We start from the raw sequence: 26,775 nt of genomic DNA, 5'->3' as shown, positions 1-26,775 counted from the left end.
TTGTTTATATTTCGTTTAAAGATAAATCTAATTAATTTACCAAAATTATATTCTGTGTTTATTTTTAATTTAAATTTGTATATAAAAGAGGTTACTGAGCCTTTTTCATTAAAAATTAAATTAAAATCAGTACATTCATTTGTAAATTGTTCACTAAATCCAAACCGAAACCCCGAGGAATGACATAGACTATTTTTTATAAACGTAACACCTGACCCCCAACCCTTAACATTTGGGAGAAGCCTCCGATGAAAAATATTAGTAGTATTTTATATAAACTGCGACATATAAACATACATAAACACGTTACTTTGTAAGCTAGCTGTGTAGACCGTAATAATACAAAACGACTTATTAAACACAAAGCAAACCTTGACACAGCAAATGGTTGATCAACCTTCACTCAAGAACTACAAAAGTTATTAAAGATTTCCGCAAAAGTTTGAAACCTTAATAGCCCGCTTTGCTCTTCTGTAATTCTTAGTTTGCTCGCGAAATTCAAACTCAAACAATTGTTTTTTGTTTGGACATTTCTTTGTGTTACTCAGCATTGGTTCGTTTTATTTATTACATTTCTAAATTGATACGAGTACATACAATGGAAACTTTTGTAATGATAACTGACACCTTTTTTAAATTATAGGATTTTTCTTTCGAGAAATCCTAGAATTCCAGTAGCAGTCCCGGAGCCTGAACATTGACAGTGCTTATTACAGTACCTGCCTCAAAAAGCACGTTAAGCCGTTGAATTTTCATCTGAAGTGTTTCTGATCGTTTTTGGTTCTTGGTCGGTTTTGCAGACCTATATAGCTATGAGAGTGAAGAACTTGAGAGAGCACTTATATTTGCACACACACTAAACTTGTGCAGTATAATGTTATCTCCTGCACTGCTAATAGTCAGGAAGACATCATCAATATTAAAGTTTAAAAGTCACAAATCAGCTAGTTTTTTAATCCGTCCCAAAATAATATAATGCAAAAAATAATGACTTACTTACGTTTATTTGAATCCAGTATATAAGATTGTATCTACCTAACCAATACCACAAACGTAACGGGATTATACCTTGAAAATGTCCATAAAAAACAGAAACATTACGGCGTTCGAGGAAACGACTAAACCCTTTGAGGGTTGCTTTTAATTCGATCTTCCTCAACGTAATCGTCGGTCCGGAATCAATTAGTGATATATTTTAGTATAAATTTTAATTTCGTTATTTAATTACAAGAACATGAAATCTACGCTTGTCACGTCAATAGTCTAGAATAAATCGGCGGAAACTTCGTAGTTGGCTTTTTAAATAATATTATTATATACTAAAACCTTCGCCAAACATTTACAAATTACTCCAATTTATATTAATGTCTTCTTCATATTAATATGTAACATTAAAAAGAAGAACTTACAAATTAAAACTGTTGAAATATGAATATAATAATGCGTACAATTTATATCATTTTATCTTATTTGTGGCTAAGAACATATATGGTCGAGTTGACTATTGTTTAGACTTCCATATGGCTTTCATTATCTACCTAGAGTTGGCCTATAGCCAAACACTTGGCTTAATCCAGTGTACTCCGAAGGATATTATTAGCAAATCTTGCCAAACGATGAGACTTGAAAACATATTGAGGCCCAATAAAAGGGGAACTGGACTTATATAAACAAAATTCTTGTTTACTTTTGCGTTGACTAAATTTTCTGTATTTCGCTTTAAATAATCTATATATATATATATATATAGACTTCTTAGATATATAGAAGCTTCAAACCTTCACCTCAAAAAGGGAGAGGAGACCTTAGCCCAGCAGTGGGACATTTACAAGCTGTTATATCTATACATAAATACTATATAATATATCTATACTTATGTTTTAAAGAGGAAAGATTTGTTTGTTTTTACTCGAAATCTAATGGATTGTATTTAATATTTTTTTCACCATTAGGAAGCCACTTTATCCATTAATATAGGCTGTATTTTCAGTAATAATAAGATTATTGTTCGCGAGTTCAGTTAGTGTGTTGTAAAACTCCCCAATTTAAATGTTTTTTTTTTTAATTACATTAATTAGAGCTGCATTAATATGGGTTTATCTTTGTTACTTTTTACGAATACCTTTTTAAGAGGAAATAGGTCAGTAGACGAATGCTTATATCATATTGATAATATCCTTATTTTAGTAGTAGTGAATTATTTTATGTTAAATAAATTAAAATTGTAAACAGGTAAATTTTGCTGTCAGATGTATTATAAATATGGGTCTAACATATTATCAATTACTTTAATTAATTGAAATAATAGGATAATTTCATTTTATTACTAAGTAATGATGATTAATAATGATGTATCAATTATTATTAATAATTTGCTTTCAATCACCGAAATAGCCGTGATGACTTAATAATTAAAATACGTGTTTTAAAAGATCACGATATCAAATCTTGACAAGCACTGAGTTCTTTATATATTTTATCATTTTATTCAGAGAGTAACGGGTAAATGCTTAATAAAACAACGACTGCCAAATAGTCTTGATAAAATTACAAAGAACCAATTAGTGTAATCAAATATTTGATCCACAGGACGTCCAGCACCAACCGTAATATGGCTAATTGACGGCACGCCTGCGCCTCAATACATTGGAGAGAAAACTGATACCCACGTGGTCGTCAATAAGTTAGAACTACCCCACGTCAAGCGAAGTCATTTAAATACAACATTCAAGTGTCGAGCATCGAACACCAACCTTGTCAGTCCACAAGAAAAGACTGTCAGATTGGAAATGAATCGTTAGTATTAAAAAATATGTTTATTTACTTTAGCTACATAATAAATTAATGAAATATAATCATTAATAGATAATTTATGTTACTCAATACAAGATTAGATATTCAAAATGCGTGGAGTTAGTATTTGTTTGATATTCAGGCTGGATATATATAAATTTAGTTATATTAAACAAAACCTTTGTAACAAAATTCGTAAAAAACTGTGTGTTCCTTGACGGTTTTTCACGGCAGAATGTACATTTAGATCTAAATACAGTACTAACAGAATTAATATCTTTAAATTGAATAATTTTAATCCTATCAAATGACGAATCAAAATAACTTGTAAAAGCCTATTTTAATAAAGTATATTTTAATTTCAACGATTGCTCGAAGTTAATATATAATCTACTTGAAATAAGGTGGCAGACACTCTTTAAAAAAATTGTATTGTTATTGATAATTAAATTTATATAAAATTTTAAAAAGTCAACAAATATTAAATGAATCTACGATTTTGAAAGTAACACCTTAGACCTGAGAAGCGATTATAGTTATCGTTTACAATTTTTTTGCTTAAATATATAATATATTTTATTTTTGTTAAATAAGTAATTTTTTTTTAAATAAAGCAAAAAACGTTCGAGTAACAGCATCTTTTATGACCGCCCGACTTCTTAATTAATTGATTAATTAAAAAGTTTCACACGGATTTTATTATAAAAACGAATACCGAATCGCCTCAGACAGAATATACTTTGTAGAATAGGATATATTATTCAATTAATGGATTTTTATTCAAAACTACTATTTCAAGTGCTTTTGAATTTAGAAGCTTTGTTTAAAAATATCGATTCTAGAGGAAAGCTAGGTAAAAATAACTGTTTGAAATTTTGTTTTTAACTAGAAAATTATACTGTCAAGTCGTATTGCTATATCAAATATAGATTCCCAATTTATTAAATTCATAAATCTGGTTACACACGGATAGTACGAATTGAATCTAGTTTTGACAACTTACGCAAGCGTAGCATATAGAGATTAATATTGCTACATTCTACATAAATGCTATTGTATATTATATTATTCGCTAAAATGTTTGCAAAATACAAAACAAAATCGAAACACATTTGTTACAGTGAAACCCACGTTAGTCCAGATACAGAACAAGCCTGTGACGTTATCTTCTGAGCGGGACGTCAGCTTATCGTGTGTGTCAGAGGGGAGCCGCCCCCCGGCTCAGCTGACCTGGTTCAAGGACAATAGGAAATTTAAGAGGGGAAAAGTGAGTTTATTTTCATTAGCGTTATCTACGTTGTTTATTTTGTGTAAACGACTTCTAATGTTTTTTTTTTTAATTGAAATACACCCTAAGTAGCGTAAGAGTAGTAGTGGGCTCTGATGTCCTGTCTAAATTTGATACATTTTTTAATTCACTATATACGTATTTAAGCTTACAGAAATATCCAATAACTTTTTATTGCATTTTTACCGACTTTTTCGTTGGTCCAGTCGCTTGATGTAAGGCCGCAGACCCGGTGGTCCTGGGTTCAATTCCCAGGTCAGGCCAAAAAAATTTATTGGGTTTTTCTTTCAGAAAATTCTAAGTAACAACCCGGAGTCTGGAAGTTGGAAGTGTATATATACTCCCGTGCCTCGGAAAGCACGTAAAGCCGTTGGTCCTGCGCCTGAACTCTTTCCGGTCGTGTCCGATTGAGAGTTAAGGAATAAAGAGCGCACCTGTGTTTGCGCACATACTTGTGCACTATAATATCTCCTGCGTAGTTGGCTAATCTTTCTTGAGATTGGCCGCCGTGGCTGAAATCAGTCTGGAGAACATTATTATTCATTAATATTTAAATTGAAAGTAATGGTTTATCATTTGTACATTATGACAGTTGCACAGATTTAACTATAAAAATAACAGTTGCTATTTTATTTATTCTTTTTCTTATCTAGCGATTTTTTTAACGTTGTTACTTTTATTATTCTCTAAAACAACAATATTGATTATGGCAACAATTTTATACATTTGACTAACATTTTCGGCAACGCCAGCCCCCGAACTCGTTCCAGGTGTCCACGTGTCATGGACACTAGGACTAGAACTAGTAGTAGGCGTAGAGTAGTAGGCGGTAGTAGTCACCGTTAACCGTTTACCCCACTTAAATAAAAAAACATATATTTTTATGTTAGTTGTATACTATAAAAAAACTGCCTAACTACTACAAATCTTATATAGTTATTACGTAATATAAAATGCTTATGAACGACTTTGTTGTGTTCCGGTTTGAAGGGTGAGTGAGCCAGTGTAATTACAGGCACAAGGGATATAACATTTTAGTTCCCAAGGTTGGTGGCGCATTGGTGATGTAAACGATGGTTAAAATTTTTTACAATGCCAATGTGTATGGGCGTTGGTGACCACTTACCATCAAGGGGCCCATTTGCTCGTCCACCTTCCTATTCTATATTTAAAAAAAAAGTATGTAATTAAATACACTATGGACACACAAATATTTACCAAATTATTTGACAGCAAGGAAAACAGCAAACTACAAATACTAAACAAATAAAAAATAAATAAAAAAGGTACTTTATTTGAAATCCATCGAAATCATATATTGTTTACTTATGCATACTGAAACGACAAGCCGAGATATTTATTTAAGCAACTCTATTTATTTTAAATAAAAACAAAAGAGTTATTTTAACCTCTATTGAAACATCGAAAAAAAACATCGTCTTTTTTACTTACACACAATGTTAATCAAAAAATCGAATAATCATATGAAACGTTGGCAAAAACGTTCTGACGTTTTCGAAACTGAGATTTAACATATTCTGAGATTTAACTTATCAATGTTAAATCTCAGTTTCGATTCTTGGGACAAAGTATATAAAGGATAACAACAACTATATAACAAAGTCGTGTAATTTTTAGATAACAGATGCTATGAACGACACATGGGTAAGCAGTTCCCTCCAATTCATGCCTCTGCCTGACGACGACGGCGTGCAAATTAAATGCCAGGCGGACAACAACGCCTTGCCCGGACAGAGCATTGAAGATTCCTTCAAGTTGGATGTTGTATGTGAGTATTTATATTACAATTTGATTAAACGAATTCTCCGAACCTGAATGTTACTTCTGTTATACATGTTTCTAGTTTGTATATTTGAATATAATTTATAAAATAAGACAGACAGACTCGTTATTGTTATTTATTACGTACATGTTACAAATTAGGTAAATTAAAAAAAGTGTAAAATGTTTCGGCAAAGTATATACCAATTTAAATATTTATGTAAATGAAAAGTATAAAGTTCACATAATATGTTTCTTTTATAGCGCAAGCATACGCTGATAAGGTATTGCTAATTAAATGGTGAGGAGAGATGGAGAGTAACATTGATTGCATAGATTTGACATTTTAAAATAGAAACATGAAATATGGATCTTAACGCGTTTGGTTAAAAAATAAACATTTTTAAAATGAAAATGGTAATTACAAAACTAGAAAAAGTAAAAGCCGCGGCTTCGCCAGTATGGAATTCAGTAAGTGGCTGAAATCATGGCATAAAATAAACATAAAATATACAACTTATTAAAATGGCCGGTACGCAAATAGGCTTATGTACACCGAATACACTACCCAAAATACTGTCTAACTTAAAAAGAGATATTTATTTAAAAATCACAGATAAACACATAATTTTATTTATTTGTATAGATTTGATATGTAATCGTTCCTTAACTTTTTTTTATTTCACAACTGTTTTTATAGAATCCTGTTGTAAAACTAAAAATTGTCTTAACATTTAAAACTCTGTGTATTCAAATAATTTCTTCCAATAAGTAAATTCTAATATGTACAAAAGTAAGCGGGTCCCTCCTACGGAATAAAACGTCTGACATAAGAAAATCAACTGACATTCACGTAAATACATCACTAACATCATTTCCAGTAATATATTTTTTTCCCACACCAAATATGAAATGTCATGAACATTTTCTAACAAAATACGTAATACAAGACTCGACCCAATTTGTTCGGCCCACCTGTTTGTCGAGACAAACGGCTACGACGCAGTTTTCTCCACTTCTTAATATCACGAGACATTCCCTAAATGGATATTGCTACAAAATAAGCAATAACAAAGTTAAACTCAACCTGTTTGCACATCTCTAACATTGTTAAGTTTAATTATCATAGCTACTTAACACCCTGCATTTATACACGATATATAAACGCGTTGTTTATAAGCCAACTTCAAGTCATACTTAGAATAAGGCCGTTAAGAAGCAAGTTACAAGTTCTTAGATTTTGTTAATTAAATTAAACGATAAAATTTGTATGGCTTTAAACCGTTCATGTTCCAGTCATATTAATGTCATGTATTTATATAATCTTCACGCTACATAAATAAACTAGTATTTTTATTTATATATGTGCGTATAATTATTTTTTGTATGCTGTAATGAATCGATTAAAATGAAACTTTTGTGTAATAACTTGTGATTATACTCAAGGACAGGAAATTATTTATTATATTTCGCTAAGATAAAGTCGTCTTCCGTGTTCCCCAGATAAAACCAAGAAATAAGCACTTCGGGTCAATCCAATGCAACTAAAATAAAGTGAGCAATTGTAGTAATATCAATATTAACTTATACTTTTAATTTAGGGCAATTTCAATAAAACGTTCCCGTGGATAAATCCCGAATTCATACCACCCGTGCTAGAATTTTCGTTATACATTATTTTTTTATATCTCAATAAAACCATTACGACAATACTTAGAGAATTACTTAAACTTTCAAACAATTTAAAAAAAAAATACAAAGTAAAAACTAATTTAATAATCACAAATCAAGCGTTTGATACATTTTGTAATATTTCTCTTCATTCGAAAGTGTCTAGTTGCCAAAGCATGTCAAAATAAAGATAAAAAAATTTGGGCGTCCCGACATTTGAGATAAAACAGACACTGTACATAAAATTATTGATAAGGAAAAAAGATAAATTTTCCTCAGGGAAGATGGTGAGAAAAGTCATTTAATATCAGTGATGAATTAAATATTGGTTTTTAAACAACATATTTGCGGTCCAATTTTAAATTTAATAACAACAATACAAAATTCGTTTCATTCATACCCATAAAGGTGGATCTTTTTCAATTTAAAATAGGAGTATCCTGCACGAATAGCCTACGGAATCAATAAGAATTAACAAAATCAGATGACAATTTTTTCAAATTAAAATGCGACGACTGTATAACGAAACGATTTTTTTTTTATTTATTTACGTCATACAGTCACGTTATACATTATTGAAAGGCACTACCAATCAGCGACCGTAACAGCCTTTGAATGTCCCATTGCTGGGCTAAAGGCCTCCTCTCCTCTTTTTTAGGAGAAAGTTTGGAGCTTATTCCATCAGGCTGCTCCAATGCGGGTTGGTAGAATACACATGAGGCAGAATTTCAGTGAAATTAGACACATGCAGGTTTCTTCACGATGTTTTCCTTCACCGTAAAGCACGAGATGAATCATAATCACAAATTAAGCACATGAAAATTCGGTGGTGCTTACCTGGGTTTGAACCCACGACCATCGGTTAAGATTCACGAGTTCTAACCACTAGGCCATCTCGGCTTGTATATATCTATTGTATGATAGATGTATATATCTATTTGAACTAAATATAATGTGGCGATTTTGTAAATTGAAAGCGGAAGCAATTACCTTAACTATAGCGAAAATCGCATAAAACTATCGTATAGCTAAAATGAAGTGAGCTAACATGCGGACAGGCGTGAAAAGAAATTTTTTATAATAAGCAATGGATTCACTGCATACACCATTGATAATTCTCCTTTCTTTTCAGGGGCATTGTTAGAAAATGTTCATACCAAGATTCTTGGGACTTGTTAAACATAAAGGAAATGCGTACAATTATGGTCGTAACAATAAACTGAAACATTCTCTATGTACCTTAATTAAATTTGTCTTCCATACGACTTCCCTTCATCTTATACTATTTGCTTTATTTTGTATGATGAAATTATTTACGCCTTACTGATTTTAAGATCAAAGCTAAAAATCATAGTATTTATGTATTTTATAAATATAATATTAACATAGAGGCCGTGACTTTGTTCGTTTTTACTTTTCACGTTGAGATAGATTGTTATAGACGATTGATGACTTGAAATAAATTTTATTTTATTCATAACTAACGCTCACGAAATATTGCCATGTCATGTCATTGCCATAGCAAATATTCGATACGTCACACGGTCAACCTAGTGATGGTACTAAGCCAGTCACCTATACGTGCCAACAAAAAATGTGTAAAGTTACAACTTAATCGGATACACAATGCACGAATTCGAAAAATGGGTGCAAAAACAAGCATTTGTTTCATATATTATAAGATAATCAGATCAATATAATCTTGATTATGTAAGCACTAGTAATGCTAGCACCTCGTTAGCTGTGACTAGCTTATGCCTAAGTCGATCCTTACGTCCAGGTTAGGCCAATAAAAATTTTATTGAGTTTTTCTGTCTGATGAAAATATTATACTTTAGATGTATTAAATAAAGCTTAAAAATTATTATAATATTTGGATAAAAAAATCATGTATCCGTTCGCATTTGTTTTCAGATATTTAATAATACAAAGAGAAAAAATGTTAATAAAATAATGCCGAATATGAGGCTTGAAGTAGACGCAGTTAGTAAAGTACTGACCAATAGTCCAAGTGAAATTTGCGAAAATCTAAGAATATCTAAAAGGATAAAAATTTTTGAAAAGGTTCTGCGCATTATGATAATACAAACTGTATTTGCAAAAGAAAAAAACCCGAAACGAAGGGAGGAGTTATCGCGCAATAGGGGTAAATTATGACCACTCTCTTCGGTCATAAGCTAAAAGGATGAAACCAACGCCAAAGTAGGATTTGGATAATATATACTATGGACCTACATTATATAGCAGATATTATACAATACTAGATAAAGGAGTTGTATTCTAAAGGTAAAGTAAGCTAACTGGAAATATCCCACAGCTGGGCTAAGGCCTTTTTCCTTATATACAACTCTTCTCCAATGATGATGGATACATATGTGAATGATTTTCATGCAACTCATGCCGGTTTTCTCACGATGTTTTACTCTAGTGATTTGGATTTGAACCTGCAATCATTGGTTAAAATTCACGTGTTCTATATACTAGACCACATCAGCTCTTTGCTTACTTTTAAAAGCAAATTCTTTCAAAAAATATCCAGACATTATAGACAGAAATCATTGAAAATTTTAAGGAAAATAAATAATAATTGCATACCAAACAACGCAATACCATAATTGTTTATGTAGGTTCATATCTATATCTAGGGGATTTGTTAATTGGATTCGTCTGTCAGTAATTGATCTTGGTTAGATAACTAGGCTAACCAAAGTTATTCAGTGTCGTATCTTTGACAAATAATATACCTTAACACTTTAAGATACCAATTCAGCCAGTCTGTATTTGTTAATTAATTTCTCATTGTATATATTTTTGAAAATACGTTCCTGTAATAATGTTAATAGTGTATTCCTCACACATAATCCATTAGCTTACATTATTCAATTATTTATGAATACGTTAATGGAATTTATTTGATCAAAAATAATATAAAAATAATTAAATAAAATTTTACGAGTGCTGTCAAGAGCTACCGGTAGGGAATTCCATTAAATCGAAAAGTACTAGCAAATATTTAGCTTCTCATAAAGTAAAGTAGAGCCAATAAATTTTGCAGTGCTCTTAAAGAGAAGACTTGGATCGCTTATGTTTCGCCACCAAGCTTGGTAGATTTAGACCTGACATGCAGGGTTATTCATGGTGCTATCAATCATCACCGAGCTCAAGATGAAAAACGAAAAAAAAAAATTAATTACATGAAAGTATCGCTTACCCGGATTGCAATCCGCAATTACAGTTCTATTGTTTTCATTTCAATACAATAATTATTGTTAAATGTTCCGTTAAATTGTCATTTCTTTAATAATAAAATAATAAAAAATGGTCATCGTGTGTGACGCGTTTTATATTTCTGACGGTGCTTCAAAAAGTTGTTTAATATTTTTTTGTACAACATTGGCAAGTGACGAGAGAGCGATATTATAAAAGTTATATTAAACAGATGGAATGTCACGCGCGCGTGCTCGACATTTTCGGTGGAATAATAATTGGCATAATCTACAATATAAGCTGTGATTATTGAAATCCAATGACTGGAGTAGGTATAGGTAGATTTTAAGTGGTTATTGTTTCCATAAACATTTATAACACCACGTAATAATGTCTTCAAGTGCAGCCAATCTCGAGAGTGATTAGCCAACTACGCAGGAGATATTATAGTGCACAAGTGTGTGCGCAAACACAAGTGCACTCTCTCTTTCCTTACTCTCATAATCCGATGGGACGGGAATCCGACACGACCGGAAAGAGTTCAGGCGCAGAACCAATGGCTTTACGTGCTTTCCGAGATATGGGATATCTGAGCGACCATCTGCTCATCTGGTGGTAGGATGCTAACATCCGCCTGGCTTGTTACCACCGTACGCATGGTGAAAAACTCGTGAAGTGGCTTGCAGCCGCGTTTCGAGGTCAGCCAGCGTACAGCCAGTGCCCGAGCGAGTATTGCCGCGATGGGTGTTGGTCCAATGGAGACGGCTGTTGAACCAATTCCGGGGGGACCTGCCGGACAGGGAGACCTGAAGAAACGGCTGTTCCGCTGGCCGCCCGTGGCATAGTACAGGGGGCCCGAGTGTGCCTAACCAGCTCGCGAGGCTGCCCCACCAGGTCACGCATAATCTCGGGGTGGACCGTCGTGCCGGTTGCTGACCGGAAGGTGGGGTCCCGGCGGACACTTCCGGGGGGGTTCGGGGGCCCTTCCGTCCGGCGGATCAGTATATTTTCCCTTTTGACAAACATTTGGGCAAACACGCCTCCATACTTTGCCCATCCCTATCGTGGCAATAGGTCGCTCGCTTCACGTCTCTTTTCCTTATTTTTCCAAATGGTAGTGCGACTAAGAAATAACGGTCGTTCAGCGGTGCACACCCCCACCATACCCACGCTGTTTGAGGTCAAGTTCTCTAACATCCGAGGACTCCACGTTAACCTCAACCATCCACCACTATCTCGAGACAGCACGGCCAGCAATGTTGTTTCTCACGGAGACGCAAATACTCCGCCCTGCCGACACCATCTACCTTAACTATCCCGTCTTCATGCTTGAAGAATCTTTTAAAGCGAAAGCCGGAGTATGCTTGTTCGTAAGGGCGGGTGTTTGTTGTCACCGATTGCGCTGCTTGGAGGACCCCTCCTTCTCCATGTTGGTGGTACGTGTGGACCTGGTTCGTCATTGTCTAGTCTACGTGTGCCTCTACAGATCCCACAATGGTGACTTGGAGACAAGCCGATTATTTGACCATCTTAGTCGGGTGGCAGATGCTGCGCAAGAGCAGTTTCCTAACGCGGAATTGGTGTTTTTGGGGGATTTTAATGCTCACCATGAATCATGGTTGAAATCCCTCAAAACTGACCATGCTGGAAGAACTACTCATGCTTTTGCTCTCACACATGACTTGACCCAACTGGTTGATCAGCCCACCAGGATCCCAGACATTGATGGGCAAGCGCCTTCTCTACTGGACCTTCTGCTGACTTCTCACCCGGTAGAATATCAGGTTGTGGTTCAAGCTCCACTTGGTTCTTCGGATCACGGCCTTATATCTACCAAAGTGCCACAGGCCAAGCTGCCGCCATCAGCGGTATGCAAACGTCGCGTTTGGCACTATAAGTCGGCGGATTGGGACGGTATGCGCGATTACTATGCGTCGGTCCCTTGGAAGGAACGTTGCTTCAGTGGGAATGACCCGACAGCTGGTGCCGCTGCTGTTGCTGGCGAGATCATGTTGGGAATGGAATACTACATTCCTAGCTCAGATCTCATCAATAGGGGTACGCGTAACCGTTGGTTCACTCGTGAATGTGCCGACGCTGTATCATCTAAGCAGGCGGCATATCGCGCGTGGATCAACGGCTGCATTAGAGGGGCATCTAACATTGACTCACTGAAAGCAAACTACAATAAAAATTCCAAGTCCTGTAGGAAGGCATACACGAGAGCGGATGCACAGCGCATTGTACAGGTTGTTTATGACCTTATTTCGCATCCTAGGGGCTCCCGTAGCTTCTGGCGTCTGATCAAGTCTGTGCAAAACAATTTCTGGCAATCTTCGCTGCCATCGCTCAGAAATCCGGACGGATCGCTAGCTCACAGTCCGCAGGAGAAAGCCGACCTCCTGGCTAAACTCTTTGCCGACAACTCTGTGATCGATGATTGTAGTGCGCAGCCACCAACAATACCTTCATGTGGCCACACGATGCCTGACATCAAAATCAGGCAACGTGATATGTGTGCGGAGCTGCAATCACTTGATATACGGAAAGCTAGCGGTCCCGATGGAATACCAGCCATTGTGCTGAAGAAGTGCGCGGCGGAGCTGTCTCCTGTGTTAACGTTATAACGTTAATGTTAAAGGGATCGTCTGACCCGGCAAATTATCGACCAATAGCTATCACCTCAGTACTTTGTAAGGTGATGAACGGATTCTAAACAACCAACTGATCCATTACCTAGAATATCACTGTCTAATTAATGATCGTCAGTACGGGTTTCGACCAAAACGGTCCACAGGTGATCTTCTAGCGTACGTAACACACCTCTGGGGTGAAGCTATCGACATGCATGGAGAATCGTTGGCTATCAGCCTCGATATCTCCAAGGCTTTCGACAGGGTCTGGCACAGAAATCTTCTCTCCAAGCTGGCGGCATATGGTCTGCCTGCTCAGCTATGCACCTGGATTGCCAGCTTCCTACACAAGCGTAGCCTTCGTGTTTTAGTTGATGGTTGCGCTTCACAATTCTATGTAGTGAATGCTGGGGTCCCCCAGGGATCTGTGCTATCTCCCACACTCTTTCTTTTGCATATCAATGATATGCTCTCTCTTGGGAACATACATTGCTATGCAGATGATAGTACAGTGCATGGTGGATACCACGGACGCGCAGTGGCTGGGCGGGCGGAAGCTGAGGAGAAGCGGGAGAATCTTGTCATTGAACTCGATAGGACGTTAGAGCTTATCGCCAAATGGGGTTTTGATTATCTTGTTGAGTTTAATGTCAAGAAAACACAGGTATGCGCTCTCACAGCGAAAAAGTCACCATTTTACCCTCATCCCTCCCTCTGTGGTACTCCGCTGGTGATGCAAAGCAAAATCGCCATGCTGGGGATTGACGTTCGTTGCGACTTTAGTCCAAGGGATTACATCGAGGCTGTTATAAAAATAGCTTCACGGAAACTCGGAGTTCTGAACAAGGTGCGGCGCTTTTTCACGCCACAACAACTGTGCCTGCTGTACAAAACACAGGTACGGTCTTGCGTGGAATATTGCTCGCACCTTTGGGATGGCTCCGCTAAGTACCTACTTGAGGCCTTGGACCGGTTGCAGCGACGCGCAGTACGCATTATTGGCGACTTAAAGGACACAAACACCCTTGAACCTTTACAATTGCGTCGTGAGATAGCAGCACTGAGCGCTTCCTATCGACTGTATCACGGCGAGTGCTCTGAGGAATTATTCTCTCTAATTCCTGCTTCCCCCTTCCTTCTTAAGTCCACGCGAGCTGGTTCTCGATGTCACCGCCTAACTGTGACATCAATTCCATCGCGAACAAAGAAATTTGGCAACTCCTTTCTTTGTCGCACTACCAAAAAATGGAATTCCTTACCAGCTCACGTGTTCCCCTCCTCTTACAACCCGGGTTCCTTCAAACGAGGCGTGAAGAGGCATCTTGCGGGCCGGCAAGGCGGGGACGGCTAGTACAGAACATTCTTCCCGACCGTACTGGCCGTCGTCGCGTTTGGACTCTACTACCACTTACCATCAGGTGGAGTAGAGTCATTTGCCATCCCGGGGCATATAAAAAAAATGGGAGTGTACACACTTCCAACTTTCAGGCTCCCAATAACTTTTTATCGGCCCGACCTGGGAATTGACCCCAGGACTTCCGGTCTACGGCCTGACATCAACTAACAAGGCAAAATCCACGTACACACAAACATACATACAAACTCACATCTGTTATTTATTTCTAATGCCTGTTTATTGAATGATGAATGAATGAGTTCTTATTGCTTTATTTTATTTAATAGAGTGTATATCGTAAAATATTACCAATATAATTTATAGCCAGGGTGACAAGTAGCACTTTGTAGTGTCCGAGTTATTCCGATTCAAATTATTATGGCAATCGATGGTATATATGTATATCAGTATATATAATTACTCGCATATACAACTGAAGTTTGTATGATTTTGAAATCTACCAGTATGGTTTGAAAAATATATTGAGAAAAATTATAACATATATAGACTATATCAATATAAATATAAACCCTCTAAGGAACATGTACAGCTTTACGCTAAGACCCACTGGGGTGGAGCATAGAGCATAATCGTAATTGTGGGAATCACGCGAAACAGCTACTAATTAGATAGTAATCAGAGGTTTATATGAAATTATAAACATACTTGTAATCTTCGAAAGTTGTATTTTATTGTTCTTTTTTTAAGGATCAGCAAAATAATGTTTTGATGCAAGCATGCGCTTTTCATTATTTCCTAGTAAACAAAAACCGTTTTTAAAGTAGCTTTTAAAGTGTATTTACCGTAACTCTACCGGCAAACTTGTTGAAAATTAATTCTATGTAATTTAGCCCAGGCCAGCTCAACGTAAATTTTACACCGTTAATATTCCAATGTCAAGCTTGCATTTTGCATTTTTATCTTTAATTAAAATTAGCTTTTTGGTGTTGTCTTAGATGAAAATATATATTTTTTTTAATTTACAACATTGTGGCTGATGAGCAATTGACCGCTATATTCACTTATTGACATTAACCCTCTAAGAAATACAAACCATTCTTAGAGTGCACCTCCTACTATAGGATCTAAGATGTTTCTTCAAATCGGAACGCAATTATGTATTTAAAATAATGTCCTTAGACGAATAATTGATGAATAGGCGTTACTCTAAATGAAATTTTAGGTGAAGCCCTATCACCTAAAATTTCATTTGTAATTTATAAATCCCATTTGAAAATAATTTAATAAAATTTTTTCTAATCTTAAACAAAATAATTTTATAGTCCAATAACTTATAATATGCATGATTAACCATTCGTAATTCAGTTTTTTTTTAATAAGTGTTGCACTTAATCCTTTCAAATAGTAGCGTATGCACCACGGCACTGTCCAAACAGCTTACTCACTACAAAGTTCGAAATTAGTTTCGACTAATTTAGTCGTTCCTAACTTACGCATTTATGTGAACACTATATAGAATAATTTGTCTTTTTCTATCTAACATTAAAATCGAATTAATGCAATTTAAGTATTTATTTTAGATCGACGAGGCAGTGATAGATTTTTTATATTAAAATATACAAACATGAAATCTTCGTAGCAAAAGTCTAATTTTAATGTAGTTGAGACTGTAATGTAAACTGAAAAGTTTATCCATTTCAGAGGACTTGTTAGAAACTAGTAGACTTGTCTTACCCGACACAATGTTTACACGGAAGAGACTGAGGATTAATTTGTCCTCTGTATTACATCCACATGTTCACAAGAATTGTAGAAACACATTAGCCCATCTTTTGTGCTTATACACTCATACATACACAAATTTATTAGAAATGACGTAACATTGTACAGCGGTTGTATTCATAAGCAATGATTTTTCTTTTTCTTTCAAATTCCATATTACTGATGCTAGAAAGAGAGAAGTTATTATATAAATACTTATGCATTTGCTATGGAACTTTTATCACAAAAGATTTTAAAATAATATGGTATATACTTTAACTCTTGCACGATAATAAATTATTGAATGTCTGACTGTATTAAAACTTCACTAATAAAAAAATCAAATTAAAACCCGTCGTTAATATTAAAAGTGGTATTACCATTTAAATACAATATAGTAACATATCATTTAATCTATATAAATAAAAATGAATGTTGGTATAGAGATTTTATCTTTGTATATTAGTCCTTCAAGATAACGTTCCCTTTTGACCTTTATTTGACCTCCTGCGAAGTCAGAACAGCTTGCTAGTTAGCTGCATATAATCGTTTAATTACGCAAATTAAAAGAATTTAAAGTGATGAATTAAAAGAACAATTAAATAATTAAATTATTTATGTATATTTTTTTATTTGCATCGCTATAAAAATGCTATAAAGTCTTACTTTATTTCGCAATTTTCAAGCTGTATAAACAGATAAATGAAAATGAACTAGTAGCGTATGCGTCTGTTGTTTTATTGCACATAATAAGATATTAAAAAGGCATATAATTTCAAAACTTATTTCTATATTTTTTATTTATAATGTACGGGCGGTCTGATAAATACCTTACAGATAGTAAGTGGTCACAACTCTAATCAAAAACGTTGGCACAATAAGAATCTATAATCTGGTGGTAGGATGTTAAACATCCGCCTGGCTTGTTACCACCGTACGCATGGTGAAAAACACGTGAAGTGGCTTGCAGCCGCGTTTCGAGGTCAGCCAGAGGACAGCCAGAGCCCGAGCGAGTATTGCCGCGATGGGTGTTGGTTCAATGGAGACGGCTGTTGAACCAATGCCGGGGGAAACTGTATTGACCTGCCGGAAAGGGAGACCCGAAGAAACGGCTGTTCCGCTGACCGCCCGTGGCATAGTACAGGGGCCCGAGCGTGCCTAACCAGCTCGTGAGGCTGCCCCACCAGGCCACGCATAATATCGGGGTGGACCGTCGTGCCGGTTGGTGACCGGTTGGTGGGGTCCCGGCCGCCACTTCCGGGGGGGTTCGGGAGCCATTCCGTCCGGCGGGTCAGTGTATTTTTCCTTTTGGCAACCACTTGGGGAAACACGCCTCCACACTTTGCCCATCCCTATCGTGGCAATACATCGCTCGCTTCACGTCTCTTTTCCATTTTATTTTTCCCAAATGGCGCAACAAAATAGAAATAACGGTCGTACAGCGGTGCACACCCCCACCATACCCTCGCTGTTTGAGGTCGAGTTCTCTAACATCCGTGGACTCCACACTAACCCCAACGCTGTCCACCACCATCTCGAGACAGCACGGCCAGCAATGTTGTTTCTCACGGAGACACAAATACTCCGTCCTACCGATACCAGCTACCTTAATTATCCCGGCTACACGCTTGAAGAATTCTTCAAAGCGAAAGCCGGAGTATGCTTGTTCGTCAGGACGGATGTTTGCTGTCTCCGACTGCGCTGCTTGGCGGACCCCTCCTTCTCCATGTTGGTGGTACGTGTGGACCTTGTTCGTCAGAGCCGAGTCTACGTGTGCTCTACAGATCCCACAATGGTGACTTGGAGACAAGCCGATTATTTGACCATCTTAGTTGGGTGGCAGATGCTGCGCAAGAGCAATTTCCTAACGCGGAATTGGTGTTTTTGGGGGATTTTAATGCTCACCACGAATCATGGCTGAAATCCCTCAAAACTGACCATGCTGGAAGGACTGCTCATGCTTTTGCTCTCACACATGACTTGACCCAACTGGTTGATCAGCCCACCAGGATCCCAGACATTGATGGGCAAGCACCTTCTCTACTGGACCTTCTGCTGACTTCTCACCCGGTGGAATATCAGGTTGTGGTTCAGGGTCCTCTTGGCTCTTCGGATCACAGCCTTATATCTACCAGAGTGCCACAGGCCAAGCTGCCGCCACTAGCGGTATGCAAACGTCGCGTTTGGCACTATAAGTCGGCGGATTGGGACGGTATGCGCGATTACTATGCGTCGGTCCCTTGGAAGGAACGTTGCTTCAGTGGGAATGACCCCACAGCTGGTGCCGCTGCTGTTGCTGGCGAGATCATGTTGGGAATGGAATACTACATTCCTAGCTCAGATCTCGTCAGAAGGAGTACGCGTAACCGTTGGTTCACTCGTGAATGTGCCGATGCTGTATCATCTAAGCAGGCGGCATATCGCAAGTGGATCAACGGCTGCATTAGCGGGGCATCTAACATTGACTCACTGAAAGCAAACTATAATAAAAATTCCAAGTCCTGTAGAAAGGCATACACGAGAGCGGATGCACAGCGCATTGTACAGATTGGTCATGACCTTGTTTCGCATCCTAGGGGCTCCCGTAGCTTCTGGCGTCTGACCAAGTCTGTGCAAAACAATTTCTGCCAACCTTCGCTGCCACCGCTCAGAAATCCGGACGGATCGCTAGCTCACAGTCCGCAAGAGCAAGCTGATCTCCTGGCTAAACTCTTTGCCGACAATTCCGTCATCGATGATTATAGTGCGCTGCCACCTACAATACCTTCATGTGGCCATACGATGCCTGACATTAAAATCAGGCAACGTGATGTGCGTGCGGAGCTGCAATCACTTGATGTACGGAAAGCCAGCGGTCCCGATGGAATACCAGCCATAGTGCTGAAGAAGTGCGCAGCAGAGCTGTCTCCTGTGTTAACGCGCCTGTTCCAACTTTCTCTCTCTTCGGGATGTGTGCCGGAGGCTTGGAGAAGGGCTAATGTGCAAGCGGTTCCCAAAAAAGGGGATCGGTCTGACCCGGCAAATTATCGGCCAATAACTATCACTTCAGTACTTTGTAAGGTGATGGCACGGATTTTAAACAACCAACTGATCCATTACCTAGAAGATCACTCTTTAATTAATGATCGTCAATACGGGTTTCGACCAAAACGGTCCACAGGTGATCTTCTAGCGTACGTAACACACCTCTGGGGTGAAGCTATCGACAAGCATGGAGAATCGTTGGCTGTCAGCCTCGATATCTCCAAGGCTTTCGACAGCGTCTGGCACAGAAGTCTTCTCTCCAAGCTGCCGGCATATGGTCTGCCTGCTCAGCTATGCACCTGGATTGCCAGCTTCCTACACAAGCGTAGCCTTCGTGTTTTAGTTGATGGTTGCGCTTCACAATTCTATGTAGTGAATGCTGGGGTCCCCCAGGGATCTGTGCTATCTCCCACACTCTTTCTTTTGCATATCAATGATATGCTCTCTCTTGGGAACATACATTGCTATGCAGATGATAGTACAGTGCATGGTGGATACCACGGACGCGCAGTGGCTGGGCGGGCGGAAGCTGAGGAGAAGCGGGAGAATCTTGTCATTGAACTCGATAGGACGTTAGAGCTTATCGCCAAATGGGGTTTTGATTATCTTGTTGAGTTTAATGTCAAGAAAACACAGGTATGCGCTCTCACAGCGAAAAAGTCACCATTTTACCCTCATCCCTCCCTCTGTGGTACTCCGCTGGTGATGCAAAGCAAAATTGCCATGCTGGGGATTGACGTTCGTTGCGACTTTAGTCCAAGGGATTACATCGAGGCTGTTATAAAAATAGCTTCACGGAAACTCGGAGTTCTGAACAAGGTGCGGCGCTTTTTCACGCCACAACAACTGTGCCTGCTGTACAAAACACAGGTACGGTCTTGCGTGGAATATTGCTCGCACCTTTGGGATGGCCCCGCTAAGTACCTACTTGAGGCCTTGGACCGGTTGCAGCGACGTGCAGTACGCATTATTGGCGACTTAAAGGACACAAACACCCTTGAACCTTTACAATTGCGTCGTGAGATAGCAGCACTGAGCGCTTCCTATCGACTGTATCACGGCGAGTGCTCTGAGGAATTATTCTCTCTAATTCCTGCTTCCCCCTTCCTTCTTAAGTCCACGCGAGCTGGTTCTCGATGTCACCGCCTAACTGTGACATCAATTCCATCGCGAACAAAGAAATTTGGCAACTCCTTTCTTTGTCGCACTTCCAAAAAATGGAATTCCTTACCAGCTCACGTGTTCCCCTCCTCTTACAACCCGGGTTCCTTCAAACGAGGCGTGAAGAGGCATCTTGCGGGCCGGCAAGGCGAAGGCAGCTAGTGCAGAACGTTTTTCCCGTCTGTACTGGCCGTCGTCGCGTTTGGACTCTACTACCACTTACCATCAGGTGGAGTAGAGTCATTTGCCCTCCCGGCGAATATAAAAAAAAAAAAAATATATTAACCATTCATTACATAACCAGTGCGCCACCATACTTGGGGACTAGGAAGTTATACCTTGTGCCTGTAGTTACACTGGCTCACTCTCCCTCCAAATCGGAACACTATAATACTAAGAAGTGTAGTTTAACGGAAAAATAAGTGATGAATGTACCACCAAGTATCTTTAAGCATATTTTCAATGTAATCTGTTCAAAATTTCAGAGAACTAGTAGTTTTAAAGGTTATGTGGGAGTGTTTAGTGAACGGTAATTAAAACCTTGTTATATGTCGGGTACTTAATATGAAAAGCAACACCGAGGCTTGCCCGAAAACTAATTTCGACCAACGAATCATTTCAAAATTCGAGTAACATTTTCAAGGGGATTCAATTAGATTTCACAGTTGTTTTCCGAAAAAAAAATATCTTTTAGTAAATGCGGTGATTTTTTTGTATTGCAAAAATTTATATACAAATACTATGATGAAATGGACTTCTGAATTGTATTCATATTTTCATTTTCTATTTTTAAATGTAATTTATATTTTCGATGAATATTTCGAATTCAAAAATCAAAGCTATGTATTTGTGTGTGTATTTACTTATTGTTATGCGAATTTCCTGTATGAATAATTTTCTTAAATTTAAACGCTTAGCAATCAATTTAAATTATAAAATTCGGTACAGTAAATTCAATTAGGAAACATTTTCATGTTCAATACGAAAACATACACTAATTATATAATTGTTCAAAGCATACAAAACCATCGTAGCGCGCAAAATGACTTAATTCTTTAATGGGACAGTCGTCAAAATGAGCAAAGAAACGCGCTGACTCTATTACGACTAAGGAAATTAATTTCCGAATATAAATAAATTCTATTTACTTCTGCTTGGCGAACCGTAACGCATTTAGAGCGGGTGGAATAGCTTCGCTCCCGTCTTGAATCGTTTTGGCAACAATTTAACGGAGAAATCGTAAATGTTTATTTGGAGGACGTTTTCACGCCGCGGGTCGACGTCGTTATAGGTCTTTAATGGCCAATAAAGCGTCAACGCCTGGTTGAGACTCTCTTCACCTGAACAAACCAGATGTTACAGTGGGCCGGTAATGACTGTCACCGCATCGCGTGGTTAGCAATCGTTCGCTCTGTGATATTGTATCAACACGCCATTATTATTTGAAATTGTTTAAAGTGAATTAAACTATACGATGACGTTATAGGAGGGTTGACTTTGATGTAAGTGAATTAATGGCTCCTCGCAAACACATACAGGTTTGCTCACGTTGTAGATTCACCACGAAGAACAATATAAATTATGATGACAAATTAAGCACATGTAAATTCAGTGGTGCTTACCCTAAACCCAAACCCGTAATCTTTGGTTATAATACATAAATTCTAACCACTGGACCATCTCGTTTTATTTAAGTAATTTAAACTTCAACATTAAAGATGTTATTTTTTGTATATATTAAAACAGCAAAAGATCAAATAGACCATTTAATAATAAATGGTCACCATCACCATAGAGACAAGCTTTATCAATGCTAGAAGTGTAATTTAGTTACACCGTTAATGAGCTGCAAACCTTAATAATTTAATTATTATATCATATGTGTCTGTATTTAAAAAAAGCTTAGTAGTAGGACTTTTTGCGTACCCATTTGTGTAGGTATCCTTTAAGATTTTCTACCGCCAAACAACCATACATATTGTAGTATTGTTTGAATGGTTCGTCAGCCAGTTTCACTACAGATACAAGGGACATAACATAACATTTTAGTTCTCAAGAATAGTGGCGCATTGGCGATGTAAGAAATGTTTAATATTTCTTACAGAGCTAATGTCTATGAGCGGTGGTGATCAATTCCGTCTACCTATTTTATAAAACAAAGCAATAATAAAAAATAAATCTTTAGGATATATTTTATTTATATTTTAAAGTAAGGGTTTGGAGCTTATTCCATCCCGCTGCTCCAATGCGGATTGGTGGACATACAAGCGGTAGAATTGCACCCGACATTACATTTATGTAATTTTCAGCAATTTGATAATTTTCATAAATGCACTTCATCAAAATGAATAGCGGCGTTTAAAACTTTCAACATGCCCGAACATAGCCTAGTTTCATATATATTCTAATGAACATTTCAAACAATGAAACTTAAATATGGTAACGATGTAGAAACCGCATATACAGGAGATTTTCCATCTGTTCAAGTATGCAGATTGATCGAAAATCAGTCGATAGTGGTCGGTTATTCGATAAAGTTAGCGGATAATACGTATGTTTAGTCAATTTTGCAAAAGCATTAATTAATGTTTGTAGATATTATCTTGTATTATTATTGTAGTGCAAATTTTCAATAACTACACCTGAAAGTCGTGAACGACATTGTTCTCTGAGACATTATAACTCGACATTATTAATTTAGACTTCATTTATCCCTTGTTTCATTGAAAATATGTAAGATAATAAAATCAAAATAAAATAAATGACGTCTCTTTTGTAGAGGTAGCATATCATATCATAACATAAGGGCGGTCTTTTGTGGTAAATCACTCCTTTTAATTACTCCATACGTTTGTCTTGTGGCAGACTGAGTCATAGAGTTCCTGTTCCAGTCATTACTCCACTTCTTGTTTGGTTTATCTTCTTATAATATTGACTCAATTTGTCACTGTTTTCGGTCACCCGTCGTCTATTAATTAGTCTGTATATCTGACCTACTTCGTTTTAAACTACTTTGAATTATTTAACACCAATTAGAACAAAATAAAATACTACTTTTACTTCAAACTTCAAAATATACGAATTCACCTACAGATGTTGTTTGGAGGTGATTAGGTAAACATGATGCATAAAGATGTTTGATCAAACAGCTGTTCAAGATATATAAGCTACGTACGTATTAACCGTCATTTTATTTTTGTGTGTCCTTTTTCAAGGGACAAGAAACGTGTAATACAAAATACCTTTATACCGCAAACTTTTATATATAAATATATCTATATCACAGCCAACATCGGATTCCATAATCAAATGTATTGTAAATAAAAATTACTCCAAATCATACATTTAAGTATTAATTTTAAATGTCGTGCAGCCTTTGAATGTTATTAGATCTGAAACCTAAGGCGTAATTTTACTTAAGTAATTTCATATAATGGAATTTCACTCCAATCTGAAGTTCGCTTAAAGGGGAGACGTCCCTTCGAGTTTTAATGGCTTAAACAGAATCTTGAATAGAATTTACTTTTTGACATTAATGTAATAATTCATAACTTCAATATTGACTAATACATTAAAATATATTCAAACGATTCAAATTTTGCAAATTAAGTGATTTTAAATGAAAAGATTAAAATCTCATATATTAAATATTATATAAGTTTAATGCTAAGGGTAACTGAAGAGTACTAAGTTTAATCTTTACGTTATTCCACTTTATATTGTATACACTTTTCTCAGAATATCATCTAAATAATAAGCACATATTTTGCCTAAATAGGCAATTGTAAGCATAGTATTATGCAGGTTATATTAGAAATAGCCATATCCTTATTAAAATTATAAATGCGAAAGTGAGTTTGCTTGTTACGCTTTCACATCGTAACTACTTAACCGATCAACATGAAATTTTGCAGACAAATTGCCAGAAGTACAGAAAAATGACGATGACGAGGGTGGTAGCCAATAAATATATGTTAATATAATCCTAAACAGCTTAAATGCAGCTAAAGGGCGAATTTAGAACAAAAGACTGGCAGGTGAACTCTTGACCTCTCGGCCTGTTTTCATACCATTTTTTTTAAATAAAGTTTTTATTTCTCATTATTGTTTCAGATCCACCTGTAGTGTCACTGTCGCTAGGCAGCACTCTCAATCCTCATGATATCAAAGAAGGTGACGACGTGTACTTCGAGTGTTCCGTACGTGCAAACCCAAAGGAACATCGCATATCTTGGTATCACAATGTAAGTAAGAGTTTAAATGTATATAAGATAGGGATTAATCAGGCCTGCATAGCAAATACTTATCAATTGACCATCAAATAGCAGAGCGTTGTATAGCTAAGTTCCGATTTGAAAGATAAGTGAGCCAGTGTAATTATAGAGAAAGCATATAGCCGTAGTGTTATGCTTCACTTCGAACGATACAAGTAAAGGCCATCGGATGACATTATTCCATTTATCAGGTTTTACAGCCGGCTTTCATCCGACACATGCAGGTTTCCGCACGCTTACGCTCTTGGCAGAGTGATCGTGGTAGTCATGAAACAGTGGCTGATGTTACTCTCTTCAAGATGTTACACCGTTTCTTCCTGTCAGCTTTCATCCTAGTATACTTACGCAATGGTCCGCCCACCGCAGATGTGATTTGGTCAGTCCATCACATAGGCGTCCGACCGCGAAGTCTAAAACCATCAACTCTGCCTTGAACGATAGGGCGTTCTACGGAGTCACCGCTTAGCACAAGATAAATTATAAATAAACAATTTAAGCCCATGCAAATTCAGAGTTGCAAAATCTTGCCAAAGATTTGAACCCGCAAGCTTTAATTTAAATCGACGAGCACTAACTATTGGGCCATCTCGGTTCTCACATAATACCATAAACAAGTACATATACTGCGGCAATACAAGTATCCATATAAAATCTAATAACAATTTATACGTGGCCGGGGATCGCATGCAATGGTCTCATGAAGTTTTGCGCAAAGTGCAAATGACCGCAATAAGAACCGTTGGAGAAATCTACAATTTTCGTTTTAAGTTTTGCGGTAGTATGCGAATACAAATGAGGCCATTAAAAGTAGTTCTCATATCGTGAACGGTGTTAAAAACTCAATTGAAAGTTTAATTGAAGAATTTCTTGACTGGATTGCGAACAATTATGAAGATTTTGCTGAATACATATAAGAACATATCCTAAACGGAGGCTCTCCTTTTCCACGGTCCACGGAGAGGCCCTCTTCGGGGGGCGAGTATCACCGTCCACGGGACGGTGATCAAGGTGCAGGCCCAGATGAAGTATCTGGACTTGAACCTGGACGGGCGATGGAGCTTCAGACAGCACTTCATGCAACTCGGCCCGAAGCTCATCAACACAGCTGCCGCCTTGGGTCACCTCCTATCCAACGTGGGAGGACCGGGATCGCTATGTCGGCGCCTCTATGCTGGCGTAGTGAGGTCGATGGCACTGTACGGTGCCCCGATATGTTTCGATGCGCTCACTGCTCACAACCGGGCCCTCCTGCAGAGGCCGCAGAGGGTCATAGCGGTAAAAGCGATAAGAGATTATCGTACGGTGTCTTGGACAGCGGCGACGCTCCTCGTGGGCGATCCGCCCTGGGAACTTCAGGCAAAGGTGCTCGCAGAGGTGTACCGCTCTCGGGCCGAGGCGAGAGACCGCGGCGACCGTCCAGAGTCAGGGCTCTAGCCCAGCAAGCCCTGATAGCCCGATGGGAGGACAATCTGAGGTCCCCTACAGCGGGCCTGGCGACAGTGGAGGCGGTACGTCCCCACTTAAGTCGCTGGGTCAAAAGAAAACGAGGCACGCTCTCATTTAGGTTGACGCAGGTACTTACCGGACACGGCTGCTTCGGTAAGTACCTGCACAAGATAGCACGGCGGGAAATGTCACCTTCCTGCCACGAGTGTGGTGCGCCAACCGACACGGCGTAACACACCCTGACGGAGTGTGCCGCGTGGGGGCCCCAGAGGCTTTCTCTGGCGGCAGTTGTCGGTGGAGACCTCTCCTTGCCGAGCATCATCAACGCGATGCTCGGAAGCGATGAGTGTTGGTCGGAAATGGTTTCCTTCTGTGAAA

The 26,775-nt window shown here is 37.9% G+C and overlaps 1 protein-coding gene across 7 annotated transcripts in view; it reads left to right on the top strand.

Annotated features, from left to right (window-relative positions):
- The window catches only part of LOC126775942 (protein turtle homolog A-like), a 113,109-nt gene that overhangs the window by 62,942 nt on the left and 23,392 nt on the right, over positions 1-26,775 (top strand). For all 7 annotated transcript variants that reach the window (XR_007669921.1, XM_050498147.1, XM_050498152.1 and 4 more), the window contains 4 exons: positions 2,590-2,796; positions 3,915-4,060; positions 5,720-5,870; positions 24,791-24,921. Coding sequence is in view for 6 of the 7 variants with exons in the window: in XM_050498147.1 (XP_050354104.1) it covers positions 2,590-2,796; positions 3,915-4,060; positions 5,720-5,870; positions 24,791-24,921 (635 nt within the window). In the remaining variant the exon portion in view is untranslated. The remainder of the gene's footprint in view (positions 1-2,589; positions 2,797-3,914; positions 4,061-5,719; positions 5,871-24,790; positions 24,922-26,775) is intronic.

The sequence above is a fragment of the Nymphalis io genome, chromosome 19, assembly GCF_905147045.1.
Source record: "Nymphalis io chromosome 19, ilAglIoxx1.1, whole genome shotgun sequence".
In the NCBI taxonomy this organism is placed as follows: Eukaryota; Metazoa; Arthropoda; class Insecta; order Lepidoptera; family Nymphalidae; genus Nymphalis; species Nymphalis io.
This window is presented reverse-complemented; position numbering and strand designations above follow the sequence as displayed.